The 21,827-nt window shown below is 53.2% G+C and overlaps 7 protein-coding genes across 7 annotated transcripts; 3 read left to right on the forward strand and 4 right to left on the reverse strand.

Annotated features, from left to right (window-relative positions):
• Nucleotides 1–1,829: 1,829 nt before the first annotated feature.
• Nucleotides 1,830–4,977, reverse strand: N7539_004125 (uncharacterized protein; the record flags this gene model as incomplete). Its single annotated transcript, XM_056933727.1, has 3 exons — nucleotides 1,830–3,890; nucleotides 3,946–4,680; nucleotides 4,771–4,977. Coding segments are annotated over 3 exons (3,003 nt in total), but the record flags the coding sequence as incomplete, so codon positions are not given.
• Nucleotides 4,978–6,300: 1,323 nt separating this feature from the next.
• On the forward strand, nucleotides 6,301–6,630 carry N7539_004126 (uncharacterized protein; the record flags this gene model as incomplete). The annotated part of the gene is made up of 1 exon (XM_056933728.1): nucleotides 6,301–6,630. The coding sequence occupies one exon, from the start codon at nucleotides 6,301–6,303 to the stop codon at nucleotides 6,628–6,630; it is 330 nt and encodes a 109-aa protein (XP_056791269.1).
• An 85-nt stretch (nucleotides 6,631–6,715) lies between these two features.
• Nucleotides 6,716–8,761, forward strand: N7539_004127 (GMC family oxidoreductase; the record flags this gene model as incomplete). The annotated part of the gene is made up of 3 exons (XM_056933729.1): nucleotides 6,716–6,836; nucleotides 6,922–8,211; nucleotides 8,298–8,761. The coding sequence occupies 3 exons, from the start codon at nucleotides 6,716–6,718 to the stop codon at nucleotides 8,759–8,761; spliced, it is 1,875 nt and encodes a 624-aa protein (XP_056791270.1).
• Nucleotides 8,762–10,009: 1,248 nt separating this feature from the next.
• On the reverse strand, nucleotides 10,010–11,395 carry N7539_004128 (S-adenosylmethionine synthetase; the record flags this gene model as incomplete). The annotated part of the gene is made up of 3 exons (XM_056933730.1): nucleotides 10,010–11,010; nucleotides 11,131–11,216; nucleotides 11,310–11,395. The coding sequence occupies 3 exons, from the start codon at nucleotides 11,393–11,395 to the stop codon at nucleotides 10,010–10,012; spliced, it is 1,173 nt and encodes a 390-aa protein (XP_056791271.1).
• A 1,162-nt stretch (nucleotides 11,396–12,557) lies between these two features.
• On the forward strand, nucleotides 12,558–13,426 carry N7539_004129 (putative signal sequence-binding GTPase GPN3; the record flags this gene model as incomplete). Its single annotated transcript, XM_056933731.1, has 2 exons — nucleotides 12,558–12,918; nucleotides 12,948–13,426. 2 exons carry the CDS (start codon nucleotides 12,558–12,560, stop codon nucleotides 13,424–13,426), a joined length of 840 nt encoding a protein of 279 aa, XP_056791272.1.
• Nucleotides 13,427–14,265: 839 nt separating this feature from the next.
• N7539_004130 (Apq12 family protein) lies at nucleotides 14,266–14,906 on the reverse strand (the record flags this gene model as incomplete). The annotated part of the gene is made up of 2 exons (XM_056933732.1): nucleotides 14,266–14,810; nucleotides 14,891–14,906. The coding sequence occupies 2 exons, from the start codon at nucleotides 14,904–14,906 to the stop codon at nucleotides 14,266–14,268; spliced, it is 561 nt and encodes a 186-aa protein (XP_056791273.1).
• A 1,231-nt stretch (nucleotides 14,907–16,137) lies between these two features.
• On the reverse strand, nucleotides 16,138–21,456 carry N7539_004131 (uncharacterized protein; the record flags this gene model as incomplete). The annotated part of the gene is made up of 5 exons (XM_056933733.1): nucleotides 16,138–18,183; nucleotides 18,242–19,109; nucleotides 19,474–19,849; nucleotides 20,591–20,672; nucleotides 21,412–21,456. The coding sequence occupies 5 exons, from the start codon at nucleotides 21,454–21,456 to the stop codon at nucleotides 16,138–16,140; spliced, it is 3,417 nt and encodes a 1,138-aa protein (XP_056791274.1).
• Nucleotides 21,457–21,827: the final 371 nt, after the last annotated feature.

Below are 21,827 nucleotides of genomic sequence, written 5' to 3' on the forward strand. Positions count from 1 at the left end.
AACATTTGTGAAGAGAATTCCATCGAGGAGAGGGCCTGTTCGTTGCAGAGTCAGCTTGTAGAGGGCTTATATACCTGCATTGTACAGGACTCTTTCTTTCAATGTTTTTTCTTGCTCTGAGCTCCTCGAATTTTGGATTTCTCGAGTCTTCCCGCACGCTCTTGCCGTTGAATTTAGTAAGTCCATCAACGTATCTTCTAACTGTCTCCCACAACACTAGTTTCGCGGTACCAAAATTTTCGTGCTCCATGATGATTCCAAGAATATTCGGTAGCAGTAGTAGAAGGATTGTGATCTCCATCAAACGTTACAAAGAGCCCGTCGAGACCTACTGAAATGATGAATAGAGCCTCGACAATGCCCGTTTGCTACAACTTTTGCGAAAGTCCGTGGGAAGACCTTCTTTCCCCAGCCGCCGCCTTCAAGTCACCTCTCCCTCAACCACCTATCCTGCAAAACAACCTTCATTGGTCATCCAATTTCATTATCTCTCTTGTTCGAAGTTAATTGCCAAAAATGACTACTGTCGGGTCTACCAGACCTTCCTCTCTCGGTGGACCTTTCTCTTCCTCAACTTTCTCGTTGATCTCTGACGCTGACTACAAGCCATGGAACATTATATATCGGTCTGTGCAGGCAGCTCTTGACGATCCATAAAACTAAGAGAGCCATCAACTAAATGAGAAACCAGTCAGATCCATTCGCAATTCAAAGATTCAAAAACTGCCCCCTTATACCGTCGCTGCTCAATTCAAGGCTCAAACTTGGCCTCAAGTGAAGTGTTCGGCTATGGATGCACACCGTATCCCTCTTTGCTCTCGCGATCTCCAGCTATTTCGCAGGAAAACGCCGACAATGGTCCGGCTGTCTCTGCGATCTGGATCCGTGGATTATGGTGCAGGTACTATCTCATCATTGTCACACATTGGCCCGATGTTACGACGTGTGATGCAGTACGGAACTAAGTAAAGCAGAAAGGCTAACACCATGCTCACAGGAAGTGGTGTCTCGCTATCTAACACTGCCACAGGGCGCTCAGTGAAACCCCTGCTGAAAGATCCGAGGCAAGGCAGCCAAGGGCGAGGCAAGCAGCTGCGTATCTACGCAATGATTTCCTGGGGCGTCGCCTCGTCTCACGAAGTTGGCTAACAGCGGGCTATTTACATGCTCCGGGTGCCGATATCATGTACCACACCGTGCTACCCAGCAGACACCTCGCGGTTCGAAACATGTTGCTGTGAGTGGGTTCTGGGATGTAATGCGTCATGGGTGGGAGAGCTTCACCCCTTCAATAGCTTGGGGACCCTTGTGCATTCGGGGCAGCCATCAGAACCTTGAACGAGTGGGATAATTTGCCCACGACGCGAGAACACGTCTCTCGCCCAACTCCAGTGTGTCGGGTGGTTAGGTAAGTGCAGGCTGTTCTCTTTGCAGCGGGCCTGTTCAGAGAACGAATAGTGGAACTGTTCGTTCAGTTCCCTGTTTGATCGATGGGGCTAAGCCGCATCAGTAGGCGTGAGTGTCATGTACTACAATTCCTGTTACCTATAAGGCGACAATCGATCCTACGGAAAGGCGTCTCGTCTTGTTGAAGCTCCATCTTTCGGCCGAGGAAGATGTGCCCATCAGACCGCCCTGCGCCCGTAGTATGAACGGTCCGTGATATTCAAATTCACGCTGCTCCACTAAATAGACCGTCAAAGTTATAAACTTGACATTTGCTTGCGGGGTTAGAAATCCTCATAGGGCAGGTCTAACAATTGACGTCATGCAAATCCTTCAAACATTGTATTGGGTAGAATTGTGAACATGATATGCAAGACTAGATTTCACAAATCCATTTCCTCGTCGTCCCAGCCCAATTGCTTGTATATCGACTTATTCTGCGATTTCTCCGGGGTTGAAGGTACAAGAGTATGATTCTTGACTGGGATTTCCTTCATAGGAGATGCAGGAACCTGTGAAGTAGTCGGCGCGAAAAGAGGGATCGACCGAGGTATGAGGGAAGTACGCCCGACAGCTTGCTGCTTCGGTGGCGTGTCCGCTATCATCATGGAAGATCTGTGAGTTTCAGGGGTTTTTGCGACCATGGGCGATTCCGAGATCACGTTGAGTGTTCTTTGCCGGCGGGAAGACACCGGTGTGGTTGGTTCGGCGGGCTGAGCATGCCCTGAAGTATCCTCGTGATCCGGTTGAGAAGGTCGAGAGGCTGGGAGTTCAGGCATGCGAAAGAGCCCTCTGCCACTATTTGACGGAAGACCTGGACGGGACAGTTTGTTTACGCTTTGATTCTCGAAAAGTGACTTCGAGGATGGCCGAGTAGGCGTTTCCTGGATTGAGCCCAGCTCCTGTGGTTGACCTTGTGATTCGGCCTGCCTCTTCTGAGAACGGGGCTGCGAGTCAAACAGCGAGGAGTCCGGGCCTGAGAAGGATATAGCTCGACGTGTTGAAGAAGGGATCATGACGGGCGACTTTGCAAGAGAGGCTTCGGTCATCTCGCCGGCGAAAGAGCGTGAAGGTACAAGTGTACGTGACAAGGAAGGCAGTCCAGTCACAGCATCCCTTCTACGATTACCACGCGGAGTGGCCATCACCTGGACACCCTCGCCCAGCGGGTTCCTAACGGGATTCTTTGACTTGCGAGAGCTGCCACCTCCTGTCGACAATCGCTTCGTTACGTCCTCTGCGATATCCTTGGCAACAAGTTCACGATTAGGTTTCCGAAGAGCTTGGATGGCACTGTCAAGCTCTTTCTTCTGGTCAGCCAACATCTGCACTTTGCGTAACTTGGTCTCGTGCTGCCTTGCAGCCGCATTGAGGTCAATCTCGCGGTTTTCGACCCTCTTCAACTGGATACCTCCACGGACAGTGGTCCCGCCCATCACTGTGGGAAGCAGAGGTTCAAGGGAGTCGCGCGTGGCATCACGCGGCGTCGGGGCCGTCTTGGCTCGACTGAGTGTCGGGTGACGAATTTGAGAAGCCGCTGCTTTCTCGTCCGTTAGAACCCGCTGCAGTGACTTTCTCGGTTTCCTCACCGGCAGCTCCCGCTTAGTCGCAGAACTTGGGTCCTGGCGATGTGGCTTGCTCGACGGTTGGGTTTTCTTTGCAGCCGATGAGACGCCACCAGATACCCCGAATTTGCGTGTAATCAATTTGCATTTATTGGGGAGGCGTGACGCATAGAACGGGATGATGACTTCAGTGCAAAAGTCGCGGACGGCGTCACTCTCTGGTTTTTTCCTGGGTTGCTGGCCATCGACCAGGGACGACGATTGCGAGGAGTCCTCGCCGGCAGTGTCCTCGATACTGACTGCATGCCAGATGCAGAGTCGGTCGAGATGTAGCTCTAGTAGCACGTTCAAGTCTTGCGGTTTCTTGGTGCTCTTCTTCGAGGTGTCCGTCTCTCTGTCAGCTTTCTGCTCGTCGCCCTGGCATGTATTGCTGGGCGGCACTGATTCCAAAGCCAAGATCTCCAGGATCAAGAGAATCTGTAATTGGGTCTCACGTAGTCGGAGATCTGAGATGTGCTTCTTCGTTTCTGCTTCGCGTGAAGCCTCCGGTGCGACGGAGTCTATCATCTTTCGGTCTTTCCACCACTTCCGAATGAACCCATCTTCTTCGGGGTACAGGCCATCCTTGCCCAGCTTCTTCTTCTTGGTGCGACGTTTCCTGGTCGAAGAAGCTTCGTCCTCCGATACGGCAAGCACAGCTTCACGGACAGCCGCGGGAAGCGACTCGCGGTACTTCAGGTCCATCTTCTTCGCAGCAAGGATCGCTTCGCGGTAATGCTCAATGAGTTGACATGTATTTCCCGCGCCGGTCGTGTCTGAACCATTAAAGGCAGCGCGGCAGCGAGTTAATGGTCCTTTGGCAAAATAGGCGAGTGATGTCTTGACAAATATTTAGCATCTTGAGCTCTCCAAGAAATGGCGTTATATCGCTTACCTTTGATATGTAGAGAGCTTGCAAGTAGTGTTCTCGCATCCCTTCGAGTAGTTCTTCGGGGGACCGCTTGGACTCTTGAAGCAGATCCAATTCTGTGGTATGGTCAACGGATTGCATGAGAGACTCGGCCAGCGCGGTTGAAGGGTCGATTTGACTCTCGCGCACAGGTGTTGCACCCGCCGCAGTTTGCTTTGGATCCCCCAATGGCTGCGCCGACGGCGTTTTCCTTGATGCTTCGGGCGTACCTGACGCCTGAAACACGACGCTCACTTGTAGTCCTGCGATTTCCTCCCCCAGAAGGAGATCAGACGAGGGTTCCTCAATCTGTGCATTCTGCCACCAGTCAGACCCGTCCAAGATGGCAGGTGGCTTCTCCTCTTCCACCATATCCATCGCGATGTCATTCGACCCTTGCCATCCCTTTGCAGCAACGACAATGTCACCTTCCTGTATCCATCGGGCCAGCCGCCAGAGCGAGTATATGCCTCGTTTGATTCTCTCAATGACATACAGCGCTCCCGTGGCCGCTAATCGAACGGCTAGCACTGTGGGCTCCGTACACGATCGTAAGTCCAACTCGAGAGGAGGATTGTCGGCGGCGAACAGACCTGCGGGCTGCGCATCGGAACGTAGCCACGCAGGGTCTTCGAGCCATGATAGTGGAAATCGCGATCGGGGCACAAGACAAATTGGAGTGAAGACGAGTGATTCATCTGACAAGGAGGCGGCGTGGGCCTGAAGAAGTGAGCCAACAAATCGCTCATGCATTGGGATAGACGGCCTCCGGCCTGGATGGTGGAATGGATGTGTCTAGGCATTACTCACCCGTATCACAATTGAGTTTGTTAAGAGAGTACCCGATGCATCTTCAGCCTGGATCTTGCGCCTCTTGGCGGGCGGGTCACACGCATGGAGCTTATTCAGTGAAGACCCATGGAGACGATCTGGAGCGGCGGGGGTTACGCGCAAGGCCATGATCACGTTCAGGATCCCATGAACATGGTGCCGTGGTCGAGGGAAGCCGGAAAGCGTGCTTGTATGAGTGTGAATTGGAGAGATTCAATAGCAGTGACGTCGTAGAAGAGCAGAGACCAAGTGGTATTGGGTTTGGTCGACACGAATATGCCCTTGTCCGTCAGGTTGCGTGCGGGCGACGAGATTCAATCTGTTAATTAAAGATAAGCGGAGCAGCGCGTTTCGGCAAAGCGCTTCTGGCTGGCGTCACGCGTCGAGGCCTGAGCGAGTCCCTCATTTCCGGCCTTGGGTGCCTGAGGCTGCCAGAACATCCTTGAATCATGTGGTATCAAGAGGAAGTATATCGGACGCGTACTGAGCACTTTGATTTTGATTGCCGGGATGTTTACCTCGTTTTCAGTAGTATCTCATGACTAGGCAATATTCATCGGTGCACGATTCGAGCTTGAATCAATGTACCTTTTGGAAGCGTCCATTCCTGGCGGAAGAGTGTATGTATGTAGCCTCCCGCCACGGACCCGATCGATCAGAGACTGGATTTCCGGGTTAAGTGCCCGGCTACTTTGGGTCCTTCGATAGGCAGTCTGGGCTGGATCATCTCCCCGAAAGGATGTATACATACGGTTGCAATGGCGAAGAATTCTTGAATGTCTGTCATGCACGCCCACTGCACACTCGGACTGAGAGCCAGCGAGGAACATCTTCTTCGTCATTCCAAAGCTGTCTAGTAGTAGATGGACTCTTCGAGATGTCCTTCCATCAAAATTTAGAACCCTCGCGAGCTCCACTCGCCCCAAGCGCCATGAATACATGAGGGTTGCCCGTTTGTGCTGATGTTAACATCCTTGTCGGTTTAGTGTATGGATCTGATCGGTAGTGGATCAACTACGTATGGCCCACTGGCCTTCAATATAATCAGGCTAGTCCGTCTCGTCAGGTTCACTCAGCAATCGTGGTCAAGCTCCGCTTGAGACACATTTGCCGAGGTATCTATTCGGGGATTTGCATGACCGCGGCGTAGTGATTAGGTAGACGTAAGCACAAGAAGGTCTGACCACGAGGCATGTCCAAGTGCCTTTTACAACTCAGGCACCACGGTGGCTACGAAGACAGGAGGGGAACACGTCCTTAGTCCAGTTGCATGTGTTCATTCGAGGTGTGCATCACAAAAGGGAGGGCGCATTCCCTTGAAGACGGAACGTCCACGAGGCAGCTCTTCACGAGTCAGAAAATCGTCGCGCTGATTCATGCGTGCCGAGCCTGAATCTCAACCGAATTATGCATGCACGATACCGGGCCATCCGCTCGAAATGATTGTCATCGATCGGATGGTCCAGCACCTCTCTAAGCTCGACCTGTTCCCGGACACCATATCCCAGAATGCGCAAAAACCCGCCGTCCTCGAGAAGCGGCGAGCATGAGCGTCAAGGTGGCAACTGTGGAACAGAGCGGGGGCACAAGAGGAAGGATGTCAATGCTTCCCGCCTCCGCATCCCCAAATCCCGAGGCACAACCGGCGATGCTCTTCTGCTGAGAAGCCCCGCAAACTTTGATGAGCCGACCAAACTCACTGCCAAAGCTTATTTGGCGGTCAATGGGAGGGGAAATCCAAGAGCTGACTGCGGCAGTCCAAGAGGAGATGAATTCCCTCTCTTGATCTTCTACTTTATCTCAGTCCTGTCTGCTGAAGATCGCCTGGTGCTTGTTTGACCATAGATCTGCGCCAGATTGTATCTAGCTGCCTACTCTGCTATAGAGTCGACAGGGTAACCTGTTACTCAGCGTCTTTTCCATCATGGGCCGACGACACGCCAACCCACTCACCAACCCGCTTCATTATGCCAGTCCGCAGATGTTGAACGGCCCACCGGCCTCGTATGCCGCGGCGCAGAGGAGCTTGAAGAGTTATGACTACGGTATGATGGCTGTATTCCCATGGGTGATCCGAGCATACAACGGTCCCCTCTTGTAGGAGACTTTCAACTGAACAGTAAATCACAGTCATTGTCGGTGCCGGCGCAGCAGGCTGCGTTCTCGCCAGTAAATTGTCCGAAGACAAAAATGTCTCCGTTCTCGTTCTTGAGGCCGGCGGCGATAATCGCAAGGTCTTTGAGAGCAAGGTTCCCCTGATGTTCTCCAAATTGTTCCACTCCCCGCATGACTGGGACTACTATACCGTGGAGCAATCCCAGCTCGCAAATCGCTCGCTCTACTGGCCGCGCGGCAAGATCCTCGGCGGATCATCCTCTATGAACGCGATGATGTACCATCATTGCTCCCCATCGGACTTTGACGAATGGGCCAACATCCATGGCTGTCAGGGCTGGAGCCATGCCGATCTGGCTCCCTACCTGCGAAGCATGGAGCGATTCACGCCGCACCCGGGGCGGCCCGCTATCGACGCCCAACATCGGGGGTCCACCGGTCAATGGATGACGGGATACTCGTGGCTCTCAGAAATCGTCGAGAAGGGATTCCTTCCGGCCTGTGCCGATGCGCAGATCCCCGATGTGGCCGATGTCAACACCAAGCAGGGCGGTCTCGGGGTGACTCGGTTCCAGACCTTCATTGATACCAAGGGCCAGCGCTCTTCTCTGGCGACGGCCTTTTTCACGCCGGATGTCCTCGCTCGACCCAATCTGTACGTGGCGTGCAACGTGCGCGTCAATCGGGTTCTCTTTGATCTGATCACCACCAAGGAGCCCACCGCCATCGGAGTTGAACTCCAGACCACCCGCGGTGGTCCATGGTTTGAAGTACACGCGAGACGAGAAGTCATTCTCAGCGGTGGCACGATTAATACACCACAGACGCTGCTGCTGAGTGGTATTGGACCAGCCGACGAGCTCACCAAACACGGTATTCCCGTCGTCAAGGAGAACAATGCAGTGGGCCGTAATATGAAAGATCACTTGTGTACCACACCGATTACAATCAAGGCCAAGGATGGCTACACGCTGGATTACCTGGGCAATGACCTCAAGGCTCTCCCGGCGCTCGCGCGCTGGTTATTGACCGGCGGCGGACCGTTGACCAGCAATGTGGGCGAAGCCGCAGCCTTTATCCGTTCGGTCGATTACAACTTCCCTCAGACCACGAAATCACCTCAAGACAAGGCGTCCAGTATTAACGCACCGGACCTGGAGATCATTGGGGCCCCAATTTGCTTCTTGCAGCACGGCGAGGAGAAACCTCTGAACGACAGTAGCATCTTCACATTAGTACCGATTGGTCTTCGTCCAGAGAGTCACGGCACGATTACCCTTCGTAGTCGGGATGTATTCGACGCAGGTGAGAATTTGCTCCACCCACAAACAACAACTGATTCAGCCATGAACCCGCATCAACCCTAACAAGCAACCCCCTCTCCTATCTAGCCATCATCGACCCCCGCTACCTCACCGACAAAGACAACAACGACCGCAACGTCCTTCTCGTCGGCCTCCGCGTCTGTCTCAAAATCATGCAAAGTCCCGCCTTCAAAGCCTACTTCGACCCCGTCCCCGTCAACGACGACCCCACCTCCTACTGGTGGCCGTACTCGAGCTCCAACCCGGACGCCATCACCGACGACCAACTCATCCGCTTCATGGATGAAAAGGCCTTCACGCTATACCACCCCGTGGGCTCGGCTCGCATGGGCCCTTCGCCCGCCACAAGTGTAGTCGACCCGGAGTGTCGTGTTCATGGCGTGAAGTGCCTTCGGGTCATGGACGCGAGCGTGTTCCCGGAACAAATCAGTGGTCATCCCACGGCGCCCATTGCGGCAATGGCGGCCAAGTTGAGTGCTATGATTAGGCAGGGGGCTGCGGTGGGGAGCCCCGTCGCCGCGAATCTGTAAAGTAGATATTGGGTGACTTGGGTTTTGTCTGCGAGGAGATGTACATAGCACAATAGTAAATGATACTACAAGTATACAGCAGCTGCACAGTTCTGAATCCATGCCTGCCGCCCCCTTGCCTTGGCTGCCAAGTATTCCATATCGACAAAGGACTCGTATGTTTGAAACGTTCCTGGATCTATGAGTGTAATATACATGAATCATACTTCACTGAGTGTACTCTCGCGATGATGTCGCCACCAGTGCGAAACATTCCCGACCTTGGACCGTCATCCTGTCCATCTGCATGCTTTTTACAAGATTTGAAGACATCATTCCTGGCTCGACTTGTTACTGTTACCATAGTGACTCGGATCCCGACTTACAAGGCAAGAGAAGAGGCACCTGGCGTTCCAGCTAGGTTGGTGAGATCATGTTACTAAGTAGGTACTAACTCAGTGGTATTAATTTGTCTGCAATCGGGTGCAGACATGCTGTGCCAAGTCCCGACGGATCTGACTACAAAGTAGTGACGGAGACTGCATGTGAATATAGTGAATGATCGAGATTACTACTTTACTGAAGAGAGGGACCGGAAAAGCATAGTATCAATCATCAAAGAATGGTGATATGATGTCAAAATTAAATTCTATTTGCCAATGATGAAATCAGCACGAGGACTGCAGGTCAGGAGGTGACCTCTCGAGGTGAGAGAGAATGCGATGAAAGCTCCCTTCTGCAAGAGGCAGAGCAACCAGGCTTCCTCCAACCCCTTAGTCCGTCCCCCTTCGGTACCAAAAGGATGTTGACCCCGCACGCAGGTGCAGAAGCCTTGATGAGAAAAGACCACTTGCGGGGGACCGATCAAGTGGTTGAAAAATTGCAAAAAGGGTAATGTGTTTGTTGAAGACGTTCGCTCCGTAAAAAACGCCGAAAAAAAGCTTCCCATTTGCCAGCCGATGAATAGTGGTATCATGTTGAATTTTTGTCTTCGCCGTAAGGCCCATCAGTTGGGGCGACCATGCAGAATAATGAAACAAGAAAGGATAGAAGAAGTGACACAGGCAAGCGCTCTCCGTGAGGAACACTTGGAACGCGCCAAACCTGCAGTGTCACGAAGAGATTTTTCGAGGGGGTTTTCTTTGTGTATAAGGTCTATGCAGGTGCTTTGAGTTGTTGAAAACAAAGCATACTCGTCACAGTCGTCACAGCGTTGCCCGAATTAAAAATCGGAGTAAAGGGGGGGGGGGGGGGGTGGGGAAAGTCCATCTAGAACTTCAGGGCCTTGGGCTTCTCCCAGGAGAAGCTCTGGTTGGTGAAGTGACCGTTCTTGGCAGTCTGAATGTAGATGGGCTTGGCAAGGTCAAGCTCCTTGACGATCACACCGGGGCGGAGGTCGAAGTTGTTGCGGATAATCTGGACCAACTCGTCGGAGGACTTGGGGCTGGTGCCGTAGGTCTCAACGAAGATGGACAGGGGCTCGGCGACACCAATGGCGTAGGACAGCTGAACGAGAGCACGGCGGGCGAGACCGGCGGTAACCAAGGACTTGGCGATCCAGCGCGCAACGTAGGCAGCCGAGCGGTCAACCTTGGAGTAGTCCTTGCCAGAGAAGGCACCACCACCGTGAGCACCCCAGCCACCGTAGGTGTCGACGATGATCTTACGACCAGTGAGACCGGCGTCACCCTGAGGACCACCGATGACGAAGCGGCCAGAGGGCTGCATGTGGTAGACGGTGCGGTCGTCGAGCAGGTGAGCGGGGATGACCTTGCGGACGATCTTCTCCTTGAGGACGGTACGGAGCTCCTCAGTGGAGACATCCTCGGTGTGCTGAGCAGAGATGACAACAGTGTCCACGCGCAGGGGCTTGACACCACCGTTGTCGTGGGCATACTCGATGGTCACCTGGGTCTTGGTGTCGGGGAGCAACCAAGGAATGGAGCCATCGTTACGGGCGGCCTTCATGGCAGAGTTGAGCTTGTGGGAGAGCAGAATGGTAAGGGGGAGAAGCTCAGGGGTCTCGTCGGTGGCATAACCGAACATGATACCCTGGTCACCAGCGCCGAGCTTCTCAAGAGCCTCGTCGTAGTGCAGACCCTGGGCAATATCAGGAGACTGCTGCTCAATGGCGACAAGGACGTTGCAGGTCTTGTAGTCGAAACCCTTCTCGGAAGCATCGTAACCGATGTCCTTGATAGCGTCACGGATGACCTTCTGGTAGTCCAGGCGCGCCTTGGTGGTGATCTCGCCAAAAACCATGATCATACCTAACAAACACATGTCAATTTGGAGGGGTTCAATGTGGACAGGCGGGGGTGTGCGACCGAACGCCCAAACAACCGCAGAGAGAAGACAGCAACAAGAAAAAAAAAAAACAAAAAACTCACCAGTCTTGGTGGCGGTCTCGCAAGCAACCTTGGAGAGGGGGTCCTCAGCCAAGCAGGCATCGAGGATGGCATCGGAGACCTGGTCACTGGAGTAGTCGTATACCAGATTAGAGATTGATCACAAGTGGACGAACCCTTCGTCATGAAACCTGCCCTGTCTTCAGGGGATACAAACTCACGCAATCTTATCGGGGTGACCCTCGCCGACAGACTCGGAGGTGAAGAGGAAAGTTCCCTGCTGGGAGCCGTTTGCGAGAGAGCCCATTGTGAAGAATTGGTGACTTGGGTGAAGTCTTTTATTTTTGAGAGATGAGAAGAAGACAGAGAGGAGGATGCAGGAGGAAAGAAAGAAAAACGGGGAAGAGGAATGGGAAGGAGAGAAAAGGAAGACTAAAGAGGGGGGTGGGAAAATAATCAGGTGGGGGATTTTTCCTGTGGCCCAGTGGCAGAATTATGGCACGGAGGGGAAATGGCTGGAAAGAGTACACAAACAGTACGTGGTTGGGTCACCCAGCAGGGGCGCTGCACGTGGGTACCGCCAAAGTCCTCGGGAATGCGGATTCGGTGGGTGGTACCTCTGACGGTTAGTCGCGACTCACGACCGGGACAGGTACTTTGTGTCTTTCTTGATGGCCCAGCACTCCAGAGTACCCAGTTGGCCTTGACAATTTGCTAGTGTCAAGATGTTCTTCGTACAATCAGTCCCGGATCTGTCTATGGGCCATTGGTTTTGGTCCTCGGGATTTCCTCCAATCCGCGACCTACTACTATCTAGTATCTAGTACGATCCCAAACATCGGTGCTATCAACATGGAAGGAAGAAAGGGAAAAATCGCCATTCTGAAAACTTTAACTTTTTCTTGCCTTCCGTTCCGTACCATTCAGCCAGGTGTTCCCAAACAGTACTCTGTAGTCCAACCAAGTCGAGTTGAGTGTCTTCTTCCCTGGTTTCGGGAAATCTCGAGCAGAAGAGAACCCCATCTACCGCCGTGCCCCTCGCAGAATGCAGGCTGTAATCGTCTGCAGCAGTCTGCACTCTGCGGCTGCCGTCTGCACGACTGCAGCCCCTCACTTGTCCTTCCGATTGCGCAATCCCGAGTAATTGCCAAGGGCGGTCAGAAGGCGGTCGTCATCGGCAGTTCTGGACCCCCGAGCGGCCCGCATCCAGTCTGGGGCGGTGAGTATCGCCGTGCAGATCACTGCGTCCTGGAACTGCATCGCCTGCAAATTCTCACTGGCAATATCCGAGACGAGTCCGATAAGCTGATAGCCTGATACAGACCGAGCTCGAGTCTGGGTGGGAAAAAAAAACACCTCCCTCCGAAAAAGAGAAAGCACGTCACTGCTCTTCAGGTAACCCTGGCACGGCGTCACCAGCACAGGCTACAGCACACATTGCAGACCAACTGCAGATCAAACTATCAAAGATGTCAAAATTCGGTGTTCTGGTGATGGGTCCGGCCGGCGCTGGCAAGACCACCTTCAGCAACGCCTTGATTCAACACCTTCAAAGTACGCGCCGCAGCTGCTTCTACGTCAATCTAGATCCCGCCGCCGAGAACTTTGCCTATCAACCCGACCTGGATATTCGCGAATTGATCACTCTTGAGGATGTCATGGAGGAACTGGGGCTAGGCCCCAACGGTGGTCTCATCTACTGCTTCGAGTTCCTGCTGCAGAACTTGGAATTCTTGAATGAAGCGCTGGACCCACTGAGTGAAGAGTACCTGATCATCTTTGATATGCCCGGCCAGATCGAGCTCTACACTCATATATCCCCCTCCTCCCGTCATTATCACAATTCCTTTCCCGGCAAGGGCCCTTGAATATCAATCTCTGTGCCGCCTATCTCCTCGAGAGCACCTTTGTCGTGGACAAAGCCAAGTTCTTCGCTGGGACCCTCAGCGCCATGTCCGCTATGCTGATGCTCGAAATTCCCCATGTGAACATCTTGAGCAAGATGGACCAGGTGAAGGATATGGTCACACGTCGAGAATTGAGGCGATTTGCCAATGTGGATGTGCAACTCCTGCAAAAGGACGAAGAGGATGCGGCTGCGGTTGCCAACCCGATGGCCAAGGATGCGCTGATGAGCGGTGGCTCGTTCAACCAACTCAACCGGGCAGTCGCACAGCTAATTGATGACTTCAGTATGGTCTCTTTCTTGCAATTGGATGCGTCGGACGAGGACAGTGTGGCGGGCATCTTGAGTCACATTGACGATGCGATCCAGTACCACGAGGCGCAAGAGCCGAGGGAACCCAAGGATGAACAAGAAGTGAATTACGAAGACTGAGACAAGTGACGACAACAAGGATAACAGAAGATCATGGCGGACACAACAGAAATCTGAAGCCTACCCTGGGAGGTACCCATCTACCATCTTCAACCCTTGCCCAGGTGCTTGGGGAAACTTCTCGAGTCTCGAGGATTACATACAGTGTGCCCGCGTCGTATGCCACTCAGGGTCTGGAAAGACGTCACAGCAGCACAGCAGTCTGTCTTTTCTACTAATCCCATCCTGGGCTTCGAGCTGTTGCAAGGTGCCGCAGGGTTGGGGTTAATTCACCTTGGTGAATCAGGTCACGGTCCTTATGGACCTACGAAAAGTGGACGAAAGAGACGCTCAAATACCCACTATTCCCCCGAGGCATTTGTTGACATCATCTGGTCAAGCACTTTCGTTTGTTCTGATCTTCCAGTCATCTATTTCCCGTCTCTACTTGAAAAAGTCTGGCATTTGTACCCATGGAGATATGAGTGATACTCAATGACCAAGCTCGGCGTAGTTGGCAATATGTGATGAATGATGACAATTTGTTTCTTTTCTCTTAAAACTCAATGAAATAGCTGTTCCCAACGAAGCCTCTAGCTCGACTTTGATCTTCAGCCCTAGAGGATGAATCCGAGCAGGACACCCCAAATCAAAATCCCATATCTCCTCAACCCATGAAAAAACCATGCAGCTACCCGTACGTCCAACAAAATCAACCTGGTCAAAAGACACCGCTCCCCCATGAGACACAAGACTCCAAGACTCCAATGAGCCAGTCAAATATACTCCGAATGATGCAAAAGGGCCTCCAACAAGCGGCCACGGTACACTCCACTCCCTTGAGGTTTGTTGTACCTTTCCTACCACCATCTACCACCACTTGCACCGCCGTTGGAATTCCACCCGCTCCCACTGGCACCCCGATTCCAACTCCCCTTCTGATTCCCATTCCCATGCCCGTTCCGATTCGCGCTCGCACTCTCAACCATATTCCACACCTGCTCCGCAAATCCCATCGCGAAACCGACCAACCGGCCCGCATCCTGAACGGTCTTATCCACGCCAAAATTATACACATAAAAGCCCGCAAACACCACCAATCCCCAGAATACCACTCGCACAATGAACCGTACCCACCACATCACCCACCATATCACCAAGCGGCGCACATAGTCCAGTATAACCAGAGACACAAGCAAGAGGCCCACGAGCATCACACTTGTCATGAGATCGGGCATTGAGGAGGACAGACCGAGCGTGGCGGCGAGGAATTGGGAGAGTGGGTCGAGGATGTATGGGTTGATGATGGCTTCGCGGAAGGTGGAAAGGTGGGTTGTGAGTTGGGAGTGGGCGCTAGAGCGGAGGTAGGTGTATGTTGCATTTGTGAGGACAGCTTGAAGCGGTTCTAGGGAACATGTCAGTCAAACCATCCACTAGCTACTTGGTAGGTGACTTGATTGTCTTGTGGACGAGAAGCGAACTGACCTGGAAGATGGTCCATGGCGGCGGTGGTAAATTCAAAGAAGTTTGCAAGCTTCACAAGTTGTATGATCTGTCTCACAGCTCCCACCGAGACTCCCTCAGACTAGCAGGAGCTGCTGAGGTTGAGGATATCACAAATGTCTCAAAAGAAGTGGCAGGCGTGAGAACAGACAAGCTTCCAAGGTAGAGGAGAGTGGTTCGTCCTTGGAAATCTTCGGCGTCTCTTTGCCGATTATCTTGGTGAATCGAAGACAGGTAAGAACTAAAGTTTCTAAGGGGGCGACAGGAAACAATATGACCTGAATGTCGAGTTAGAGGAGAAAGTGAAACGTGGTGATGCTGGATTTGTCGTGGAAGTTGGGGGTGTCTTTGAACGATAAGCTTTAATATTCTAAATGCGGAGATAAGATGGTGCAAACACAGCAAACACCGTCATAACAAAGCAACGGTCCCATCTTTGTTAGAATCCGCGCCTCGGACAAGTTAGCGGAGGAACGATATTCTTTGACGAGTCTTTGGTGGGCAAACCCAAGGACTTCGCTCGTCCCTGGCAGATTTGAAGTCTAAATCGACGTGGTGAGTTTGAGATTGATATAAGCTCATTCCTGAGATGTATGTACAACAAGCAGTCAAATTGCGGCCGACCAGGCCATGCATGGGAGACCGCTTGGGTCTCCCACAATTAGTATACAGGGGCTCCCGCGCACCGAGAAATAGTCCTCATTCAAGTATAATGGGGGCAAGAAATTGGCCCTAGGGACAGATAAAGTATTTCAAACGAATGGACATATGAACGCTGCAAGCAGGGCATTAAACTCCCAAGCATTCGGCTGGTCCCGTAGGAAGTAAAATACAGGAGCAGGCCGTGGTGCATATGCAAATATAAATGGATGGTGTGAGGTACAGATCAAAGGCTTACTGCCGACAAGAGGAAGGCAGCAAGAAGTGGCGTAAATGTACAGGGTCGACAGGGATGCCTAAGGCGTCAAGTATTAGGTTCTCGGCGTGAATCCAGTCAGGCTCACATCACGAATCGGAGGGCTTCCCTCTCGGCCTGGAGCTCGGCTTGCAAGCGGCGAGTCTGACGAAGAGCATCATCTCTGTGGAATAGATAAAACTTGTGTTAGCCGAGTGTCAGGTGTACGAGGATCCCGCCCCCCCCCCCCCCCCTCCCTCCACTGTCAAGCGGACAAGCAGCTCGGCATTTGGGGTCTACTGAAATAGCAAGTAAAGGAAGGGAAATGCAAATCCTACCTGTCAGATTGCAGCTGCGCCACATCAACCTGGGCACGGTTCATTCGTCCCACGACTTCTTCCATCTCCATGTCGACTTCGTAGACAGCCCTTTCGAGAGCCTTCACATGTTTCTCCAGTTCTTCCGCCTGTACAACACTGGCCAGAGGAACACCTTCTCCGCTGGTAGTCTTATCTAGACGAGGTATGCGGATGGAGAACGGAGCATTTGGTGGTCGTGGCGAAAGTGCAACAGGCGTGCGACTACCGGTCTTCATGCGATGGAGGTGGGCATTGTGGTTCTCCTTGAGCAGACGAACTTCTTCCTCATGCTTGCCGAGTTCCTCTTCGGAGTGGTTTTGGGCATTGAGAAGATTCTCTTCTAAAACTCTCATCCGATTCTGGAGTATATTGATACGCTCGACGGAGACTCGTTGATCGCGCTCGCCCTTGTCTATAGCAGCGGCCAGACGACTCCGCAGAGAATGGTTGGTTTGCAGTTGATTCTCGACGTGTTTGGCAAGTTCATGTTCCCGAGCATCAGTCAGCTCCGAGGAAGCAGCTTCACTTCCCGTCCCGACCTGTTGGCGCCCAACCTGAAGTTGGCGCCATGCCAACTCCAAAGACGATGATGTCGCCATCACCTCGTCAAAGCTGCCTTGCTGAATTTCAGCATGCTCTGACGCTGGCGTGTCGTGCTCTTGAAGCAAGGCCCGAAGAGAACCAGTCTCTTGTTTGGCACGGTCCAGGTCCATTTTTAGGCCAGCCAGATTCTTCTCGCACTGCCATTTCCCGTCCAGTGCATCTTCCGCGCGTGCTCGGAGAGTGGACACCTCGTCCCGCAGAGTGCGCACTTCTCTCTCATAGCCCACCTTTCGTGATGGGGCAGTTTCTCGAGCCCGCTCGAGTTCAGCTTCAAGGAGACGAGTTTGCTTCATGAACTCACGCTCTTGGAATGTTTGTCGACTCAAGAGACTCTTTAGTGTGCGGTGCAGTGCGTCACGTTGAGCTTCGATGTCCTTGACCTTGTCGACAAGTGACTCGCGTGTTTCTCGTTCCTTGGGTGCAGAGACCGAATTAGAACGGGACAGTGAGCCTGAGCGAGCCAACCCAGTTGCAGGTTTACGCGCAAGGGAATTAGATCTCGATAGACCAAACGTCGAATGGCGCTTCATTTGGAAGCTGTCCTCTTCTGCAATAGAAGCGAATCTTCCACCTTGCAATTGTGCCAACGAGGCATTCTCATTTTTCAAGGCTTCGATCTCCTCGATGTACCGCTGCATACCGGCAGTGGACGGCGCGCTTTCCTCCCGCGCAGTGCCACGTTCGTTTTGCAATTGTTGGGCTAGCAGGGCGTTCTCAGATTGGAGAGCTTCCATGCCTGCCATCAGTCTCCGTGTCTCGTCGACGGTCGTCATACTCTCATCACGTACTTCTCTCTCTTGTCGCAGTTGTTCAAGCAGGGTAGCGTTCTCGCGCGTCAAAGTCTCAATATGTGCGACGAGTCGCTCCGTCTCGAGCGCGGCCGAGGCGTCAGCAACCCCAACTTCACGGTCATGTTGCAATTGTTGCACTAGAGCATCGTTTTCGCTCTTCAATTTTTCCACCTCCGCCATTAGTCGATCAATCTGGGCGGCATCGGATAGAGCATCATGATGGGCTTCCTGCTCCGCGCGCAGCCTCTGTGCCAATGATGAGTTCTCTGCCCTCAGCGTCGCGATCTCGTCGCTGAGTCGCTCTAGCTCGGCGGCGGATGCGCTGTCCTGGGTCGCCTCCCGGTCGTTGTTCAGTTGCATAGCTAGTGAGGCATTTTCCGCCATCAGTGCATCGATTTGTTCGGTCAATTGCTGCATTTTTGCAGAGGCAGGCCCCTGGCCGTCACGGAGAATGTCCCTCTCATTCCGCAACTGTTCAAGTTCCACACGCATCGCGGTAAGTAAGTCTTCAAAGTTGTCCTTCGACTGTCGCTCTTCAAGAAGCTTTCGTCGCGCGTTATCTAGAGCGCTTTCCAGCTCTTTTGATTTTGAAGATAGGTCAGACAGATCTGTTCGTTCTCGACGGAGCTGCGATTTGCATTGTCAGTCAAAATTGGCACAAGTCTGAGGTGACCGATATTCTCACCTGTTGCACTTGATTTTCCAGTATTTGCACATGAGACTCGGAGGCGGTCCGTTGGATTCGTTCTTCTTGGAGTCTGAGCGAAAAGTCCGCCTTCAGTTGGGCTCTTTCTTGCTCTGCAGCGCGGCGAGCTTTCTCCATATCCTCTTGACGATCAGGGCCGTAACGGACAGAGCTCGTACCCGAATCGGAGAAGTAGTCACTCGTCCGGCGATTGACTTCTGGTCCTTCGGTTTGCAAACGCTCGATTAGGTCTTCCAGTTCCATTTCCCGGCGGATGGACCCCGCTAGCTCGGAGCTGACCTCGCGCAGTTCATTTTCGAGGTCGGCGAGCTTCGACGCAAACACCGCTTCATGAGCACTCAGCGTCCCCACCGACGGCGTTCGTACCGGAGGACCAAACCCGGGCGCCTTGACATCGTACGATGGCGGCCTCACGGGAACATTTGCCAATGGAGGCATTGGGGAAGGCATCGGGGATCGTCCACCGTCCGAAATCTCGGTGCTGGAGGACTCTGCTCCCGGGGAGCTAGGAGCAGCCGCTTTCCAGCCAAAGAATGAGCTAATCTTGTTGCCGGGGGTTTTGGGCTGTCGAGGATCGGTTTGGCTAAGGGGCATGGACATGGACCGCTGGTCGAGATCGATCTTCATGGGGTGTTTTTGACTGAGGGGGCCATGTAACGCCATGCTCGTCACCCGACGTTGAGGCGGGGGTGGTGAATTCAGAATCGGGATGAACGGCTCGCTCAGTAGCCGATTATGGAGGGGCGTTCCAAGACCGCTGCCATTCGTAAATTGATGCTCGTAGTCGTCGTCAAAGTAGCCCCCACTATCGTCGTCGTCTTCGTCGTCGTCGTCTTCCACCACCGATCTAAGGTACGAGGCCGTTGAAGCAGTATCTATTCGGAGATGTTTGGAAGGTGGCCGGCCCCGGGAGTACCTGGATGAGCGTAAGACGGGTAAGCGATGAGAAACTCTCCAAGTCGTTGCTAGTACAGTGTATAACATAGATTGACTATGGTCAAAGATATACGCCCTTGACTATGCTCGAAAAGGGGACAGCATCCTAGTTGAGGGCGTTGCGAAATATTCTTCCAGACTATCAAATCATATTCGAGCCATGAAGATGAAGCAAGCCAAGACAGATCGATATTCCGGCGTATGTGCTCGCGTAGAGAGCGCTGAGAGATACAAATGGAAGGAGTAGACGTGAGGAACAACAGAGCACGGCATACCTGTTAGAATGACTGGTCAACGACCGCGGAGAGCCCACTCCCTGGACGGATGAAGGAGAGACAGAGCCGGCAGCGGAAGCAGAGCTGGTGGTCCTTTCTTTGATGGACAGTGGGGACGACAGGTGAGCTTTCTCGGTGACTACACTGGCTTGCTGGGGGTGGGACGGAGGTGGGACCGGGTTGCGGTGCAGTGAGGCTCGAGATTGTACTTGGGCTGTCAGTTGATCATGGGTGTGACCGGCACCTGAGGAGAGACGACGATGCCCTGTAACTTGCGATGAAAGGTGTTGTGGAGAGGTGTGGGAATAGTAGTCCAAGCCTGACGAAGACGAGGTGCTGGCCCTGGAGATGACCGAGTAGCGGCTGGTCGGGGTATCTGGGGGGGAGTGATAGTCGCCGTCGTCACTTGAGCAGTCGCGACTGTCGTGCTCGGCGTAGCATCGAAAGTTGTCGACGTGCGGTAGGGAATGGCACCTGAGGATCGCGCCGCGGGAGAGCTGCTCCACGCAGCGGGCACAGAGGGAGGAGACGCCATGAAAATCGCCTAGCGTGTGTATCAAAAAATAGCCATCGATCGACAGCCCATGCCGATATTCACGGGATACACAATGGCAATTGGACTAGAGGGGAATAGTGGGAAAACAGATTCAGGGGTGGTCAAGTCACACCGTCTTGAGCAGACGACCCAGAAAGGAAGAATTGGCAAGCGCTCTGGGAGGGTGGATGAGGGGAAGCTTCTCCAAAGTGCTGCTGCACCGGAGAGAGTCGAGACTGGTCGGAGAGGTCGAATCGATTCTTGGCTTGCGACGGGAATCTCAGTACGACAAGACTCGGAACAATTTCCCTCCTCGAAAATTGAAACTCCAATTTCCTCAAAAACGAAGTCGCGATTGAAAGTCCCGAAGGGGACGTGGGAGAAAAAGGAGTTTCCTCCCCCAAAAAAGTAATAAGGCAATAAAAGGGAAAAGGGAAAAAGGAAAAGGGGAAGGCCGCTTTGCCGGACGCTAGTCCCGGACGGAGTAACTCTAAGTTGTTCACGGCGGGGAGAAGAGTGGTTCGTCGGGAGCAGCAAATGGCCCATGTGCCAACGGAAACTCAGTATTGAAGCAGAACTAACGACCACCGGGCGGGTACCAAAATGACTCGATAGTGTCGTCAAATAAATTGAAGACTTGACCAGCTGAACGGCGATGCTCGCACTTTTGGTGCTTATTGATGGGCCTGAGTGTTCCTTTTAGCGCCTCCTTTGGCGAATGATGGAACGATTCCACCTTGATTTCCGTCCTGGAGTAAGAGGGCTGGGGTCTTTCTTGCCTGGCCACAGGAACAGATGGGCAGGAAGGGTGAGAGTGGCCTTTGACTGTCTCTGATTTCTCATATGTCAACCACTCCCGCTGCGGATGCGTTACCTCCAGCCGCCCGGCCTCGTCTACAGTAGTACTGGGTGCTGAGACTCCTGGGAGTATCGTGGCGCGGCGCTATCCAAGGGGGCAGAAGCCAGGCGGACAACAGAAGCACCGAGAATGGCGGGCATAAGCAATCATCGTGGTCCATGGGGGGCGTAGAGACCAGATTTAGCGCCAATGACTCGAGTCGGTAAGCGTAGAGCGATCCACCGCCCCTCCTGGACGGGAGAGGGAGCCTCGACTGGAGTCGATGCATTTGATGGACCCCCCGATGGACAGCGGGGGGTCGGACGGGAGGTTGTCTGATTGGCAAGGGGTGATACAGATGTTCACTTTCGGCTGCATCTGAGAGGTGATTCTCTCTCCTGAGAGGCGGAGAGGTCTCTCGAGGCCAGAGCGCACCGCTGTGGCCGGCGTGATCGACAGTACCTGCCGATGAACGTGTTGAAAGGAAAATTGAGTTCTGGAGACGATGATCAGATAGGGTAGACTGAAGCACCGAGCTGAATGGAGGTAGACCAACGAGCCATACAGCGCATTCAATCTCCTCTTTCTCACGCTTCAGACGCGCCGACATTTCGCTGACACCCTCAAGCTTTTCATCATGCCCGGAATCTCATGGGGTTTCACTTCCCGTCTGGTGCACCTCAGCGGTTAGAACCCCATCACATTGGTCATTGTCTGGGAACTGGAAGACGAGGAAGTGACGAGACTGACGAAGGCTGGGGCTGGAGCAACGAGGTTGATCATCCTTGAATCATCTCACGTCCCCTCTCTGTAGGTTTTCCATGGTCCAGTGGCCCCCGATGAGTCGTGACAGTCACGACGCGAACACCATCCTCGGATTCGGACGATCTGGGTGGGACTGGAGAGGGAAAAACAAAAAGTGGGATGCTGGTCCGACCCGCAACAGTGGGGGCAGTTCAGGGGTAGGAGGTAAGGTTGCGG

This window comes from Penicillium diatomitis (genome assembly GCF_028827545.1).
Source record: "Penicillium diatomitis strain IBT 30728 chromosome Unknown utg000004l_segment0_segment0, whole genome shotgun sequence".
NCBI classification, from domain to species: Eukaryota; Fungi; Ascomycota; class Eurotiomycetes; order Eurotiales; family Aspergillaceae; genus Penicillium; species Penicillium diatomitis.